The sequence below is a fragment of the Protomyctophum parallelum genome (assembly GCF_964188405.1).
Source record: "Protomyctophum parallelum genome assembly, chromosome: 4".
Lineage (NCBI taxonomy): Eukaryota > Metazoa > Chordata > Actinopteri > Myctophiformes > Myctophidae > Protomyctophum > Protomyctophum parallelum.
The window spans coordinates 40,164,806-40,182,130 of NC_139700.1; the positions used below are offsets into that span (position 1 = coordinate 40,164,806).

At 45.8% G+C, this 17,325-nt stretch overlaps 1 protein-coding gene across 1 annotated transcript in view; it reads right to left on the reverse strand.

Annotated features, from left to right (window-relative positions):
• Positions 1–17,325, reverse strand: part of LOC310857715 (DENN domain-containing protein 2A) — a 65,498-nt gene that overhangs the window by 20,755 nt on the left and 27,418 nt on the right. Inside the window, 9 exon segments of the mRNA XM_083763542.1 lie at positions 442–629; positions 2,669–2,719; positions 4,349–4,442; positions 5,369–5,578; positions 6,249–6,361; positions 10,165–10,254; positions 10,257–10,291; positions 12,729–13,832; positions 16,959–17,045. Coding sequence (XP_083619668.1) covers positions 442–629; positions 2,669–2,719; positions 4,349–4,442; positions 5,369–5,578; positions 6,249–6,361; positions 10,165–10,254; positions 10,257–10,291; positions 12,729–13,832; positions 16,959–17,044 — 1,971 coding nt within the window. The 5' untranslated portion in view covers position 17,045.

Genomic DNA, 17,325 nt, shown 5'->3' on the forward strand with positions numbered 1-17,325 from the left:
ATTTCATCTTCAAATTTCATTGTCTCGACACTTGTTCTTGATTATGGACGTGATCAGCCAATTTGTATGGGTCGCGAGTAAATAGTCCCAAAAGAAAATCAAAAATAATTAGAGTGGGAGAAATACTTTTAAGAAGTAGTGAAATTAGCCTATTGTCCAGTGGCAAAATGTGTGATGCATTATGAGCAGCGCTATATGTCCAAAACTGGTTACGTTCAGTTCAAAACAGCAAAAGCAGCAGATCTACAAGCTGTAACATGCAGCGAGATTGTAAATCTGCTACTTTTGATGCTTTTGTGTATGATCATCAAGTAGGGCATTAACAAAAAGTTCAATTTTTTTTAATGAAAAGCGAAAATTGATTTAGAAGGCGTTTAAAAAAAGAATTGGCCTCAGGTCTAAATGGGTTAACGGCGTGCTGTGGTGTGGCCCAGTACGTACTTTGAGTGGGAACTGCTGGGTGACCTCGGGGAGGTATGGGACCCCGGCCTTGGTCTTGTGCAGCGCTACCACGATGAAGTACTCAAACAGCTTCCTCTCCTGCAGCTCCATGAGGTCCCGCTCCAGGGTGCGGTACCGACCCGTCTGACGCCCCATGGACTGCACCGACACCAGCCGCTGGCTGTGAGCTGAGACACGCACACACACACACACACACACACACACACACGCACACACACACACACACACACAAACGTTAATTTTGCCGACTTAAAGCTACAACGATACTACCTACTTTATGATGTCAGAACAGGCCAGCTCCATATATGGAGATCTAGGGGTGATCAGGTGTGACAAATTGGCCAGGCACTGCACTCCCTGTGGAGGTGTGGAATTTGAAGTCGGTAGTATGGACGGTTCTCAAGTTACGTGGCTTACAGACGTATATACACACATACAGAGACATTTATAGATAGATGACGAAAAATGGTCTTCGACTACCCTTTTTCACTGAGGAAAACTAAATAAAACTGAAATAAAAACTAAGCAAACTAAACAAATACAAATTACACTAAAATGTTAGGGAGGGACTGTTGGAGAAGAGATCCATTAGAACTAAAACATTAAGTCGTTTTGTGCTTCAGAAAATAGCCAATCTACAAGCTCACAACGTGCTTGGGGCCAAACGATGCCGTTGGTAAAATAAAATAATACTGTATACAGTAGTATACAATATACTGTATGTATAGAAATATTGTCGGAGCCGGGTGGCTGCATGCCGCTAGCTCAGAGGGTAATAACGTATAGAGGCTACCTGGCTACTTTCCAGTATAGACCGATTCCGTTGCGGGTCTCATGGTCGCAGCCTACGTATTTCCTGTAGGCGGACTCGACGTAGCTGCGGGGGTAAAACCCTCACCAGGCGCACTTCTTCCACTACAGTGAACGGCAGAGTGACTGATGTTAGTTTGCCTCAAACTTTACTCCTTTACCTGCTTTTTTACTAACACTAACATTACAAAGATGCCCAGAACATTGAGATGAACCTGTGTAGTTTATGACTGCTCCAACAGTAGTGGCAACATAAAAATAAATAAAAACGGAATGTCAAAATATCCACCGTGGTGGCTGAGACCAGAGCCATTGAGTAATGGTTGAGACAAAGCAGTGAAGGATCCTGAAAGATACATAATTTCAGTCTTACCCAATACCCAATCTTTCTGTTTTATGAACACAAGGCTGCTGTATTTTATACCTCATACTAAGCATTTAAAGTATGAGGTATAAAGTACAGCAGCCTTGTGTTAATAAAACAGAAATATTTGGTATTGGGTAAGACTGGCGTTATGTATCTTTCACTTATTCGTCTCAACCATTACTCAATGGCTCTGGTCTCCGCCACCGCGGTGGATATTAGACATTCCGTTTTTATTTTATTTTTATGTTGCCACTACTGTTGGAGCAGCCATAAACTACACAGGTTCATCTCGATGTTCTGAGCATCTTTGTAATGTTAGTGTTAGTAAAAAAGCAGGTAAAGGAGTAAAGTTTGAGGCAAACTAACATCAGTCACTCTGCCGTTCACTGTAGTGGAAGAGTGCGCCTGGTGAGGGTTTTATCCCTGCAGCTACGTCGAGTCCGCCTACAGGAAATACGTAGGCTGCGACCATGAGACCCGCAACGGAATCGGTCTATAGTACAACTTCAACATAAAACGTGTTGAATTGAACATTACAAATATCCAATAGTAGCCTATAGATTCACACCTGTGTGACGTGAGGGACGCTCTTATCATATTACAACATGATGATGTAAAACAAACATTGAGCCCCTCTGCACTGTTATTGGTTAGCAAAATACAAGGTTCACTCCCACTCCTATAGACCAGACTTCCTGGCTCGTTCAGCCAGGCTTTTTATTTCGTTATTTTCTAAACAAAACGCCTGCGGTCCCAGAGGCTATAGGCTTGTGGTGACCAGCCCGCATCGGGGGCCCACTGTTGGCTTGTTACGCCACTTGGACCAGCTAAATGGTCCTCACAATGTCTATTAAACTGCATTCTACTACACTTGGCCCTCAGTCACAAGTATAGTAATACACAGACACATTACCCACACAAACACAGGCTTGTCTTGAGGACAATGAACAAAGCAAACCACAAAATCTATGTTTCCCTCCTCCACTCTCGTTCGACGCATGCAAATGTGTATTTTGGGTTGTTTCTCACCTTGTTGTTTCTCCTCCGTGTCGCTCTCTGATTCGCTGTTCTCATCCGTCACTGTATCAAACACACAGAGCACAGAGACACCGCACAATGAGCAGTGGTGGAAAGTAACATTCACTCAACACAATCGTCTCCGTCTGGAGGAAACCTCACATGTCCAAACTGTTACTTTTCGGGGTTCAAATTAAAAAACAATAAATGTAGCAGATCTACGAGCTCAGAAGGCCTCGCTTCGCACCGTGTTTCGAGCTTGAGCATCTGCTACTTTTGATGAAATATGGAGATTTCTGTCAAAGATATTTTGACACATCTTTTAAGCTAACCTTTGGTAATTTAAGTATATTTTGACGCCAATACTATTGCATTAGTAGTTTCTATTTTGTTGTATTGCCACCCCATTAAGACCTTTCTGATGATAATTCTAAAAATACCTTCTAAATCAGTAGTTTTCAAGCACAAAGTGACATGCTGTGAGCTTGTAGATCTGCTATTTTTGAATAGCCAACACAAATATCTAAAATTACACAGATGGTTTCTGGGTTTTAATGGGTGAAGTAGTCTATATTTTGATGCCAATACTTTTGTACTTTTACGGGACTTTCACCTGCAACTGAGTTTTTCTACACCATTGTGTTGCTACTTTTAAACAAATCTTCTTCCACTACTGCAAATGAGGACAACAGCACAATCTGAGTTCAAGTATTTGCTCTCAATTGTCTTCATTCCTCCTACATTTTTGTTTGGTACTGTATGAGTGTCTATAGAAAACCATCCCATTTCAGAAAAATGGGTCAGCCGCTCACAAGTGACCCAAACGTGTAAACGTACCCCTCAAGATAATTGAACACACATGTTGGGCTATTGTTCCTTTATGGGGAGAGACACGTGTATCAGGCCAACCATCACATGTCTCACTATTAAGTTGCAGTGAAGTTACACAATTTTTAACTTGATAATTAGGGATGTCCCGATCACGTTTTCTTTGCTCCCGATCCGATTCCGAACATTTGATTTTGAGACATACCGATACCGATCTTTATATTTTTATATAACACTTATGCCATTTCACAATAGCAAATATCCTAATGTATGTCACTCTAGTCTAGTCTGTTGTGTTGCCTTTCAATTATTGAAAGGCTGTAGGAGAAAACCTTCGCACACCTAGAAATCAGGCGTAGGGTCCGTAGGCCAGTGGACATCAATGAAAGCAATAAGGTACGCCCGCACACTGTGTATTTGCTCGGTACATGAGTATTGTCTTATTTAATGAAGCAACGTTTCGGTCCCTCCGGACCTTCCTCAGGCCTGAGGAAGGTCCGGAGGGATGCAATGGTATGCAATTTTTCCGCATAGATGCCCGGCAAAGCCAGATCATGCACCGCGGTGTATTCCAACCCACGACCTCTGTGGTGTTGGGGAGCAGGGACTTTACTACTGTGCCACCAGAGCTCTCAGAAGTTACACACTTTTAACCTGGTGTTCACAATGTTCACATGTCTCACTGTGTTGGAGCGAAGTTACACACTCTTAACCAGATGTCCGTCGTATGGCCTTGTCGTGTGTGTGTGTGACTGTGTGTGTGTGTGTGTGTGTGTGTGTGTGTGTGTGTGTGTGTGTGTGTGTGTGTGTGTGTGTGTGTGTGTGTGTGTGTGTGTGTGTGCCCGTGTAGGTGTGAACCCTCACCTCTCCCTGAGCTGGACTCAGTGGACTGAGACACCCTCTTCATGCGCTTCTTCCCTCTCCGTGCCTCAAAGATGCCATTGATTTTCAGCACCATCTGTCCCAACCCCAAAACAGCATTAATACCATAAATAATAATAATAATAATAATAATAATAAAAACATAGAATACCAGAGAATGTCAACGGAATGGAATGGAAAATACTTTATTAATCCCAGAGGGGAAATTGATTTGTTACAACAGTAGCAACAGGCAGCCAGCGTTACGCAGCGCCAAAACAATACAACCAACCAACACAGTACGATATAAATCTCTGACTGTGTCCCAAATGTGACACTAGCCTGGGATCAAAGTCATTTTCCGGTTTAGAGTGGATATATCCAGATTTTATTCTAACTCGCGATTAGGGAGACTAAACTAACTGATTCACATTATGTGGGGAACAAAAACAACACGACGCCTACCGGAACCCAATGATTTGTTTTATTTCTAAACCGGGTCACACGGCTCAGTTTTACAATGACAGGCTTTGCTCCACAGTGGAAAGCCTGGTGACTCCAGGTTAGTCCGCATTCGCGCAACCAATATAAGTCGGACTTTAGTGCTGCTGCAGATTTAACTGCTCCCTAGTGGCTAGTGTTCGAAGGTGGCTTGCAGCCCGTGTTACAGCATGTCACGCGGTGTACTCTCTCTACCCTCATGCATCCTGTCTCTGTGCACTGTGTGTACTGTCCAAAACAAGCAGCAGAAATGACCCCCTCCCCACACCACACCACCCCACCCCTAGAAAATACAAAATATCACAAAAAGATCACGTCGCTGAAGCCCCGGGGGAGGCGTTCGTCCCAGGCACACTTCTCACAGGAAATATCTGTGAAAAGATTTTCCCCTGTCTGACGGGTAAGTGGATCGCTCCAGAAACCTCCCCGAGCAGGGGACTGGCACCATAAATCACAGAAAGGGGTCTGTGTGTGTGTATGTGTTTTATGAGTGTGTTTATGAGTGGGTTTAACTTTTTTTACCTTTGGGATTTTCCTCCGCCTGCGATTGTAGGGGTCTCCAGAGAGGCACGGGGTGTCGTCGGGGCTGCTGGGCGTGGAGGGGGGGCTGACGCGGGAGGGCGAGGAGGAGACGCCGGCGTCGCGGCCCGTCTTGCGGAGCTCGAGGAGCTTGAAGCTGCGTCGCTCCGAGTTCTGCCTGAAGAAGCCCGGCTTGGAGGAGCACGGCTGCTGCTGGAGAGGGACAGAGCAGGAGAGAACGGCCTTGTTGCTGTTTATGTTTTATATATACATTCCAGTCATATATATGTTCAACCAATTAACCCCTCGACACACATTTGTATGTGAATGCCCTACTGGCTCACCTGCCAGTGAGGAGCCCCCACCGGAAGGACGTAATAAATGAATAATATCTCTGCACCACCCCGGCCTGTAGGAGTCACGGTCGCAGTAGTCTCGCGTAGCCAGACAACTATTCCACAATCTCCGAATGCTATATACAGTAGAGTTTGGGACTATAGCCCCCATGAGCTGAGTAAGGAAGCTGCCATTTCCGTTCACGGAAATGGCAGAACTTTATTTTTAATTATTATTCTGCTAAGCAACAAGCTATATATGCTTAGATGTTTTCTATTTATATTAGGATAAATGTGCGCGACTGTAAAGACGAAACGGAAGTGGCGAGGAGGCTCCACTTCCGCTTTATCGCTTACGCATGATAGCTCTTCGGTTGGCCTAGACTGTATGATGAAGCGTTTGGAAATTGCAGAGGCAACAGTCTGGTGGGTGTGTCTGGAACAGGGGAGGAAGGGACTCGTACCTTAGTGGGTGTGTCTGGAACAGGGGAGGAAGGGACTCGTACCTTAGTGGGTGTGTCTGGAACAGGGGAGGAAGGGACTCGTACCTTAGTGGGTGTGTCTGGAACAGGGGAGGAAGGGGCCGGTGAAACACATTTACTGCCCGGACAGCTTCTTTCCAACTCTATGTCTTCATAAGGGTTCTCCTTGGATGGAGGGTCTGCAAGGGGGGGGGGGGGGGGGGGGGCACAAGACAAAATTACGTAAACACAACGTTAGCAAACAACACCGGCATCACAAAATAAATAATCAAGTATAATTTATTTCCATAACAACAATTTGCGACACGTTGTTTTGTTTTGGCCAGAGCATCATCACCACCAGATCCTCCAGACAGACATGTGCAGAACAGTGTGCCTGCAAAGCATGGCCTCCTTATTTCAACACTGCTGCTGCTATAGCTAGCACATTCAGCTAGTGCTAACCTGTCGGGCGGAAACCTAGTATCTCACTATCTCCACATTTGTATTTTGGACATAAGAGGTTTCCATGCACCCGACACCAGTGATGCTGTGATAACTCTACACCTGGCAGTCCTCTCTCTGCAGATAAGAGTACCAAGTCCCATTTTCCAAGGCCTTAGCCTCTCTTCCCCCCCCCCCCCCCCCCCCCCCGTCTTTTCACCACATCAATCCATCCACCAGATGCGACCTGTAGAGTAGGTACACAGCAGACAGGGACGTTCAGTTCATCTCTCCCATCTCTCTCTCTCTCTCTCTCTCTCTCTCTCTCTCTCTCTCTCTCTCTCTCTCTGGAAAAACAAGAAATCAGTGTGCTGCTTTTCACATTGGCTGGCTGCTGCAGCTGACAGGCTTAATCTATGTGGTGTGTTCATGTGCGTGAGATATGCATGCATGCGTGCGTGCGTGCGTGCGTGTAGTGTATACAGGCTATAGAAGAATTCGAGAAATTGATATTTTGAGAATGATTTTTCCTGGTCCTCACAGATTCAGCTTAATTCACTGGCAACCAAATACCGATGTGATGTGTTGTGAGTTTGTAGATCTGCTTTTTTCAGCTTTTGGGTTAGGGTAAAAAAACTGCATTCATAAAATCACTGTATAGTAATACAAACGTGTGTGTGTGTGTGTGTGTGTGTGTGTGTGTGTGTGTGTGTGTGTGTGTGTGTGTGTGTGCGTGTGTGCATGTGTGTGTGTCATGCAGGCATCAGTGCGTACTGGGTAACAGTTCTTCTCCTCTCTCATCGGCCTTAAAACGAAACACCGCGACTAACTAACTTGCCGCTGTGTTGACTTAGTTAGAAGTGTTGATGAGAGCTGCCTTGCGTGTTTGTGTGTGCGTGCGTGCGTGTGTGTAGACTGAACGCAAGGCCCGTGAGAAGGCATCTCGACACCCCAGCTATTACCGTCTCCACACCTCCTGTATCCATGTCTGTCTGTCTGTCTGTGCCTCGCTCCCATGGGGCACTGAGCTGCTATTTCAACCCTGGCACGACTATCGCAAACCCGGCAAGGCGATGAGTTACAGTATGAGCTCACCCATGGTGGACTATTTTTTGACCATCGAACCACTTACAGTAAGCCTCGTTTTATGCTTGGGCAATATGACAGTGTCCCGCAAAAAATAGCAGACCTACAAGTAGTTGTAGATCTAGATATATTTTCAACTCCCTATTTTGAATGCCCGGAATAGGGATAGCGGGGGTTAAAGTGGTTAAAAAGAACAATGACGATCCAGAATAAGCTGCGACAAAAACATCACACGCACACAAAGAGATAATTAATCATGAATTTCATTGTTGTGAGGACAGCCCTACAGGGCACGCACTATATCGTCTCTGTCGGGTGGAAACCTCATATGTCCAAAAACCATTACCTTTTATAAACAGCGAAAGCAGCAGATCTACAAGCTCGAAACGTCTTCGACCTGCATGGCGGATCTGCTACTTTTGAATGCTTTTGCGTGACGCTGTAGTGTGATCAGAGAAATAATAGTAAGAGAGTGGCGACACTAGCGTTGACTCCCATTGTAACAATGGAATGCGGAAGTGCATTCTATCTCAATGGGATAGTTCCAGCCATAGGAGCAATATTTGGAACTATAGCCCGCTTTGCGGTGAGATCAACGCGTGTCACGCGAGTATGATCAAGTAGGGCCTTAATATTAAGATAAAACACAAAAAGTTAAAACATGGAGATAATAGTTTTTTTTTCCTGAAAACAACGCTATATTGTGTGTGTGTGTGTGTGTGTATGTGTGTGTGTGTGTGTGTGTGTGTGTGTGTGTGTGTGTGTGTGTGTGTGTGTGCACTGCGCGCAATGGTGGGGAAGGGTAATGAGCATCTCTCACTGTACAATTGTCTTGTTTTGAAAACCGCAGTGGCACGGAGTCCTTTTGGCTGAAATGTGCGTGGGTGGCACTGGTGAGTCTGGCGACTACGCCATCCATGTGCACTCACTGCTACACTCGTAATCATGGAAGCAGTCTGTTCAGACCTCACACCATGCTATACTCTTACACACACTGGTGGAAAAGTACTGTACTTAAGTATTGTACCATGAAGTCGAATTTGAGGTACATTTGCTTTACTCGAGTATATCACCATTTCATGCTACTTCATATTTAATACTTTTAGTATTAAACAAGTGATAGGCCTACATGTTGTGTAGTGATACACAAAAGTATACAAGTGATAAATGTCCGTGTCCGAAACCCCCTTTTATTCATGTATTTTATGAAATGTATTTTCTTTCGTTTTTTCAAACTTTTGTTTTAAATAATTGAAAAAAAGTAGTTGAAAGAATATACAGCACCTCGTGCATTAGAAGGACAAAATCAGTCACCAGACACAAGGACGTGTGTTTTCAATTAATCTAACATGGTTAAAATTGAGTTTCTTTGTAAACAGTGGGTTGATCAGTGTCTATATATATATAAAAAAATAATATCAAATATCAAAATACTGAATCAAGCAGCTTAAAAACTGGGTGCTCACAAAAGGGTTAGGGTAGACGATAAAAGGGCCCCAAACATGTTTGAAAGTGAAACATCCCTAACAAGTTTTGAGTTGTTATACTTGCACTATTGCTGCTTCCAGGGTTATGAAATGAACCAGGCTTGGGGTGGGGTAGGCATAACAGTGCAGACAATAAGCCAAGGAGCAGAGGTTTCATTTTTAATACGAGCGGAGCTGCAGTGTGTGCCTCTAAATTAAACAAAAAGATCCGAGCCCAGCGTGACCGCATCGTGACCCTCGCTGGGATATTTATGATAGACACAACACAACACGCAAAATAAAGGCAAAGCACCATAGGCGGCCTGCCACTTTAACAATGAGCATGAGATCATGTTCGTTTGCACATAAATCAAAAGTTTTTTTTTTACAGCCTGCAATGTTCACCCCCCCACAAAAAAGTACATCTAAGATGATATGTTCAGCCATGTAAAAGAAACAATAACTTTGTGTTATCTTAGACTCTTTGTGTGTGGCGTGCTAGTGAATGATGATGGGTGGTCAAGGCCAAAGCAGAGGAGACATTCATTGTTCCGAACATTTGATATAACATGAGGAGCTCTCGGATTACATAAGGCGGCATTGAAAGATAGACTGATTTTCATATCTAGTCATGCACTGAAAATAGCCGTGTACAAGCTCACAACCGTGACTTATACGCCGCGAACTACAGTAGAATAAATAAAACAAAAACACATGTTTATGCTCATATATCATGCGTGTATATGATTCAGGCTATTAAAGTATCATGAGTCATACACTGAGTCATTCTTTATGTGAAAACATGAAAAATAATTGATTCCTCCCCACATACATGTGTTACTTGTCACTGCTGTTGTAACCTACGGACTGACCTGCCAGTGAGGAGCCCGCACCGTCCTACTCCTCCCGCCTAACACTCCCCGCTGACAGGTATATGTGCAGTGACATATATATCACTACTCGTCACCTCATGGCTTCCTTCCCCCCGAAATGTGTGCAGTTATTACCTAGTATGTCCTCGTATACGTTCTCCTCTGATAAAGTGCGTGTGAGGCCCAGTCTGGACTGAGCGTACCAGTCCACCCTGCATCCCTCTGTGACGTCTGGAGCAGGTCCTCAAACTCATAGGACTTCCTGGTGGACGGACAGACGGGCAGACAGACAGACAGACACAGACAGAGACAGAGACAGACAGACAGACAGCCAGACAGACAGACAAATGTATTAAAAACCTCTGAAGGATCAAGGATGAGGTAGTGTAGTGTTGGAAGCAAGCTATAGTACTTACAGCTGCAATCAATTTGCAGGGGGGGGCATACGTTTGTCCGACGTACCAACAGCCCGACATACGTGGCTGTTTAAGACACATGTGTGGCCAGTTAAGACTCACCTGTGGCTCCTCAATCCTCATGCGGTTAGGTTAGGGTTAGGTAGGTTAGGGTTTGGGGTAGGACGTCGTACCGTTATAGGATATGCACCCGGTTTTACTTCCTATACATGGGATCGTACCCTAGTCTCCCACGTAGGACTACGAGACCAAACTTATATGGCTCTAGTCAGGGAACTGAGGGGAGATATTGTGCTTATGAGCTTCAGGCAGCAGACACCGTCTCCACGGAAGAGTAGAGAGGCAATTATTATGCGTGTGCACACACATGTGTACATATCACGTCCTACACAGCATGGCTGCTGTATGGGACAGCTCATGGAGAGACAGGACTTGGCTGAATAGTGTCAGTAACAGCAGTGTGAGGCTTCTCTCTCTCTCTCCTCTCTCTCTCTCTCTCTCTCTCTCTGCATACGGTATGGAATGTTACAAGTGCCAAGCCAACGCTCCAACTCTGAGCGCAGACCACTGGGGAGAGAGAGACTGCAGACCACTGGGGAGAGAGAGACTGTGCAGACCACTGGGGAGAACAATAGAAGAGTCTCCACTTCCTTCTGCACAGTTCAACATTTCTCTGGGTTTCCCTTCGGTATTATGTTTGTTTGATTGAAAGCAGCTGAGACCCATCAGTGACTTTCCTGCAGAATTCCACCAAATTCCTGTACATTTATTGGGCTTGGCAAATCAAGTCCCAATCTGATTTTGACTATAACTTAACGTTTTGTTTTAGTTATGGTGGTCGTTTTGCTTTGTCAGCTGTATTTCCCTTTTGTATTTGTTGGTCTCTATATTGCTTTCAAAGGGGGCGTGTAATTGTCATAAGTCTAGTTAAGACTAAAGATTCACGACAAGATTTTAAGCCTTCGCTTAATGTGTATGTACTGTCCACATGCAGAAAATAGCTGATCTACAATTTAGGCATTTAGCCGACTTACAAGGTAAACACATGCAGTACATCAAATGCAGACAGTACAGTGTCTCAGTAAACTAGGACCACAGGTAAACCAAGAAGTTAGAACCTAGCATCTGTCTAAATAACATGCAATCAAAATGACATTGCGATCAAGAAAAAAAACAAGCCTATTTAGAAAAAACGTAAGAACAAAATGACCAAGGTCTGTCTGCACGGTCGTCCTATCTAGGCCTGAGGTGGAGTCTGAAGAGTTCCGGCACAACGTGTCGTGAGCTTGTAAATCAGCTATTTTTGGACGGTCATATTATGGTCATACGACAGTTCATATATTAAGGATTACAATTTCTGGGGTGCGAGACCAGGCATAACTTAAGCTTTCGATAGTATCTTTAACACGGACTCTGTTTGACCAGAATGGAACAGAGCCTGCATTAGTATCATTGGTAAGACCTAAAGAAGAAGCCCGAATTCTTTCAATATGGCTGCTGTGCATTATGAGCATTAGAACGTCGCAGAGAATTCTCTCTTTTTAGACATCCTCTGCCTGTTTTCTCCCCCCCCCCCCCCCCCCCCCCCCCCCCGGCACCTCCAGAGGTTTTGCAACGCGCGGCCGAGTGGATGCGTATTGCGTACATTCCTCAACTCCGACCAACTGAGATCACTCCTTGGGATATTTAGGAACACGATGATGTCACCGGAGGCTGTGATTCACAGCAGATGTTACAGTATATCGTCTCTGTCGGCGTGGAAACCTCATATGTCCAAAACTGTTACTTTTCAGGATTCAAATAAAAAAACAACAGCAAAGGTAGCAGATCTACAATCTGCTACTTTTTGCCGTTTTTGTGTGACGCTGACACAAGAAGTTAGAATATGGATAAGAGGTTTCTTTACAATGTTAGGGGTTCGGGGAGGAGGAGGAGGGTGTGTATGACACATTACAACAGCATGCGTGGTCATTGTCAGCTAATTGCACTTGGAGCGGGACATCTGAGAGATATCAATTTGTCTTTATGACGTTAGCTTTGTTGTGGTTTTTTTAGAGCCAGCTGGCCTTGATTGGAATGTTTGTCTTACCCCCATATATCACGTCCCTAACGAGATTGTTTATCAAGCATTAGTAGGACACTAAATGTCGTTGGCTGTTGGGCAGAATCTCCATTATGTGAACTTTCATAAACGAATTCCCTGCGGCCTCCTTGACGATACGACAGCCTAAAGCCGTGGCAAACTGAGGGTCCATCAACTAAAATGTCCAACCGGTGCCATACCTGTTGCTGCTGTCCCGCGGCCTGTCGGCCCAGGGCCTCCTGCAGACCCCAGGGGGGGGGCACGTAGGTAAGGGAGGAGGGGGGATGGAGGGCAGAGGGGGGAGGTTCCTCTTGCCCTTCACCGAGCCTCCGCCCCCGGTGGGCCCCGAGGCCGGCGTGCTGGGCGGGGTGTGGTGCTGGAAGGTCCTCTGAGGTTTGGGCAAAGGGTTTATGGACGGAGCCGGAGCGCCGGGCTCCGTGTACACGTTGTCCGGGTCGCCGCCGCCCTCCTTCCTCCGGCGCACGGAGGAGGACCCCCCGCCGCTGGGACGGGTCACGTCCAACATCCCGAATATTGGCTCGTTGCCCCGGCGCTCCGCCTCCTCCTGCTCCTCCCTGGAGGGAGGGCAGAAGAAGTTTCCGGGGAACGCCAGCGACGGCTTGGCGGGGACCTCTTTCATGGCCTGCTCCAGTTTCTTAATGTGAGTCGAAACAGACTTCTTGTCCTGGGGCGTCTCCGCAGTGCCCTTCGACCCTCGAGGCCCTGCCTTCTCCGCGCTCGCGTCTCTGTCTCTGCCGCCCTGGCCTTCTGGGAACTTGCACCTGGAATCTCCCACCTTTCCTAGATTCTCCTTCCCCGAGTCCTGCCTCTCCCAGCTTACCAGCCTCTTGCTGTCTGTCCTTTGGACCTCCAGGGTCTTAGCCTCCTTCTTCCGGACGGTTTCCACCTCCTTCTGGCCTGCGGTTGTTGGTGAACTCGGTCCCGCGGAAGAAGAAGTCGGGCCGGGCTCGCTCTTGCCTTCCCACTGTGAGATCTTATCCCGGATGCTGGCGGCGGGTTTGAGTCCAGCCGGACTCTTATTGTTGTTGTTGAACTTGCCGCACAGGCCGTTCTCCATTCCGGGGATGGGCCGGGGGTCGGCGGTGTTGGCCCTCTTGTGAGTCAGCATGTTGTCGGGGGGTCCCAGGCTGCCGCCCAGTGCCAGCGGTGGGGAGAGGGGGCGCTTGGGGGCCGGAGCGGCCGTGTCTCTCTTGTCTCTGTCCCCAGGCTCCCTGCGCGCCTCTAGCCGCTGGGGCGCCGCTGACGACGGAGCCTCCCCGACCTTTAAGCCGCAGCACTGGAACCTGCAGGAGCACGCGCACACACGCACACACACACGCACCAACATGACATCACTGTCGGCCACAAACGTCTTACAGTATATCCATGATCCAACTGCTTTGTGTTAAAAAAAGTGTTAAATCAATGTCCTATTTGATCATACTTTTGCCATTTTGGGGAATTTGGATCCTGAAAAGGAGCAGTTTTGGAGGTTTCCCCCCGACAGAGGCGATAAACATCAACACATGAACGTCAATACACACTACGAGTAGAGACTAGTGACGAATGTACATATCTCAAATATTCTAATACTTTAGCAATACAGAAATTGCTAACACAGGATCTCACACAACACCTCACGATGTGTGTCGTTGCTGCCAGAGTTACTGTACTTGAATGGCATTGCTGAGTAGAGTGTAAGTCCGAATTGTTTGTCCATTTGCCAAAACAAATGTTGTAAAAATAGCTGTTTGAAGGCATTAAAAGTATTCTTTTGCATTGTACAAATAGAAAGCAAAAATGTTCAGGGTTTTAAAAATGTTTAAAAAAAACAACAATATGTTTGCTAAAACAGTGACGCATTGTGAACTTTGGTACCGTCATCCTAGGAAACATAAACTTGAGCTTAAGTGGTAAAGTTTAACCCACACAAAATAATAGAAAACAATTGTGCACTGTTGTGATATTGTCTGTTTCATCGCATATACGAAGCCCGACACTGTACAGGGTATGGTGTCTGCCTCCGTGCCTCGCATAGCTCTGAAAATGAGTTGCACAATCTGAGCACTTACACCGATGTCCAAATAGCAGCGAGTTTAATGGAGTAAACAGGGAGGACTTGTTAAAGGTCTGTGTTGGAGAAGCACTGGCTGACTGTGAGTCACTCCTGGAAGATTACTGGGTCGTGACTGTTTGAACTCTGAGTCTAGGGGTCAGAGTTTACAAGCTACGCACACAGTTATTTCTGGGGAGGGGATCAAAGCAATCCACAAGAAAGGGAAAAGGGAGGGTCAGGGGTGGGCTGTGGACGTGCATCTTTCCTACTCTGAAGCCCTGGGTTATGCTTATGTGTCATGCGGCAAAAAATAGCTGCGATGCAGTTGTGAGCTTGTAGATCGGCAATTTTTTCGGTGCTCGATGCCATTGTAGACAGAGCATAAATCAAGCTTAATCCAGATGCCACTAAACTCCGTTTTTTGGGGTACCGGTATCCCCTGGCTATTCATCAAATGATCGGGTTTCCAACAAACGGTGGAAGTGAGGCCTCTCCTCTGCTCATGGTCAACTTCTGATGACATCACTGGATGTGAAAACTAACAGTCCTGCAATCTGGGTACAAATAAGAGCAATTCAAGTACCCTCTGAGGACCCAAACCAAAATAAAAAAGGTGTTGTACTGTTTGAGTTATAGCTATGACCAACCATGATGTGTGACCAAAACAATTAGAATAATCCCCTTGTGAATATCTCTCGTTTATTACACACGCACGCACGCACGCACGCACGCACGCACGCACGCACGCACGCACACACACACACACACACACACACACACACACACACACACACACACACACACACACACACACACACACACACACACACACACACACACACACACACACACACACACACACACACACACACACACACACACACACAGTCTTTCCTCAGTTTAGGCAGAAGTTTTTATTAAGCATAAAAAGCAACAGAGGGGGAAAAAGTAGGTCAAATAGGAAAGTCAAGAAAGGGAGAAAGGGAGTGTGGGGGAGGAGAGAGGAGGGGAGGGGAGGGGAGAGAGGGGAGGGGAGGGGAGGGGAGAGAGGGGAGTATAGAAAAAGAGGAACAGCCAGAGGGGGAATGAGGGAGAAAGTGAGCTGCAGGTGAGGTCTTTTCTTGGCTCACGAGAGGACTTGTTATAAGAGAGAGAGAGAGAGCGAAGGAAAGGAGAGAGAGAGGGAAAACAGGATCCAACGGGAATCTTGCGTCTCACCCACGGCTACAGAGGGGTGAGGGAGGAAGGAGGGAAGGAGGTACACTAACAAGGATACAAAAGCATGGGTGACCAACTGACAGGACCAGGGGACGAATGGATTGGACGTGGAACATCAGAAAGTCCAAGACGGTTTCGTTCACTTTCTGTTGTTCTTTTTTGTTTGTTTGTTTGTTCATATCCCTCAGAGATAAAGCTTCCCACACTGCAGACCAAGAGATTTTGAACACATAATTTAAAGAAAAACAAAACCAAAAAAACAAGAAAGTTATCGTCTAGGCCCCAGACAATTAAATATGTCACTAGACAGTGCCTTCGACTGGCAGATTAACCTTTTTCAACCTGGCAACCATATTTTTTGCACGACATTATAGGTTCCTAATCCTATATAATACTACTAGAATTTGGGACCGTTTCTGACCAAATTGACATATTGGTTGTTCAGTTTGACTTTGATCCACCAGTTTTGGAGATATGGCTTATAGAGTAAGAAATGTGCAGAAACTCAGTCAGTGAAGGTTTGTCCTGCACAAACAGTATATGACATTATATAAGCAATATTGATATTTCATCGTGATGTGGCTCCTTAATATACAACAGAGTCTTGCAGAAAACAACAAGTTGAGAAAACAGGCTTGAAAGGTTCATGCTGCTATTGTGTTACACCGCTAGTCCTCTCACAGCTGTCCTGACAGTTTTTTTTTGTTGCCTGGCAGTAGTTGAGAACTTTATGATGACTGAAGAAGGTTATACTAGGAGTAGTGGGGAACATGTAGGGGCATGGTATCTGTAGCTGGCAGAGTGGAGGTTAGTGAAATACTAGACACCTCTGGGAGTTTTAAACCATGGGAGTTGCATGGACATACCTGGAACATGTCCAGTAAAAAAACAATGTTTTCTACTGGTCACCAGTGTGTTCAGCATTAAGGCAATCAAATCTTAACCAATTTCCTTAAGAAATGAATCAATTGCACAATTACATGTGCATGCCTTTTCTTTGGGGCGGGGCGGGGGTGGGGTCAATTACGTGACGCCGTGAATTTAAATTTAGTAGTCAGTGTTCAAATATTTGACTGAGCAACATTCACTACATTGTAGTATTGTAGTAATATTTGAGAAGAAATATCTATACATTTGATCTGTATGTGTCACCTACCCGTTCACTGATTGGTAGATACAGTTGTCAGTGTTTGTACAGAGCAGCAGGGCCCGCCCACCGGTCATGGTGCTAGCAGCTGGCATCCTGGACACAGAGAGAGACATTTAGGTTAGGAATATTTCAAAACAATATGAATAATATTGACTGAAAGTAGCATATCTCTCCAAAATGGAGTGGAGTTAGGAGGTTTTTGTCAAAGCGCTTTTTGTCAGGTGAAACCTGACTGATGAGAGCCCTTGAAATGTAGACCAATTGTCATCAGCTAGTGTGTTACTGACGTGGTGACGAGATTGGCTGCTTGTAGCAAATGGGACGGCAAGCAACGGCAAAGCTATACCTCTGGGCAATGGGAAGGGGAGCCTTG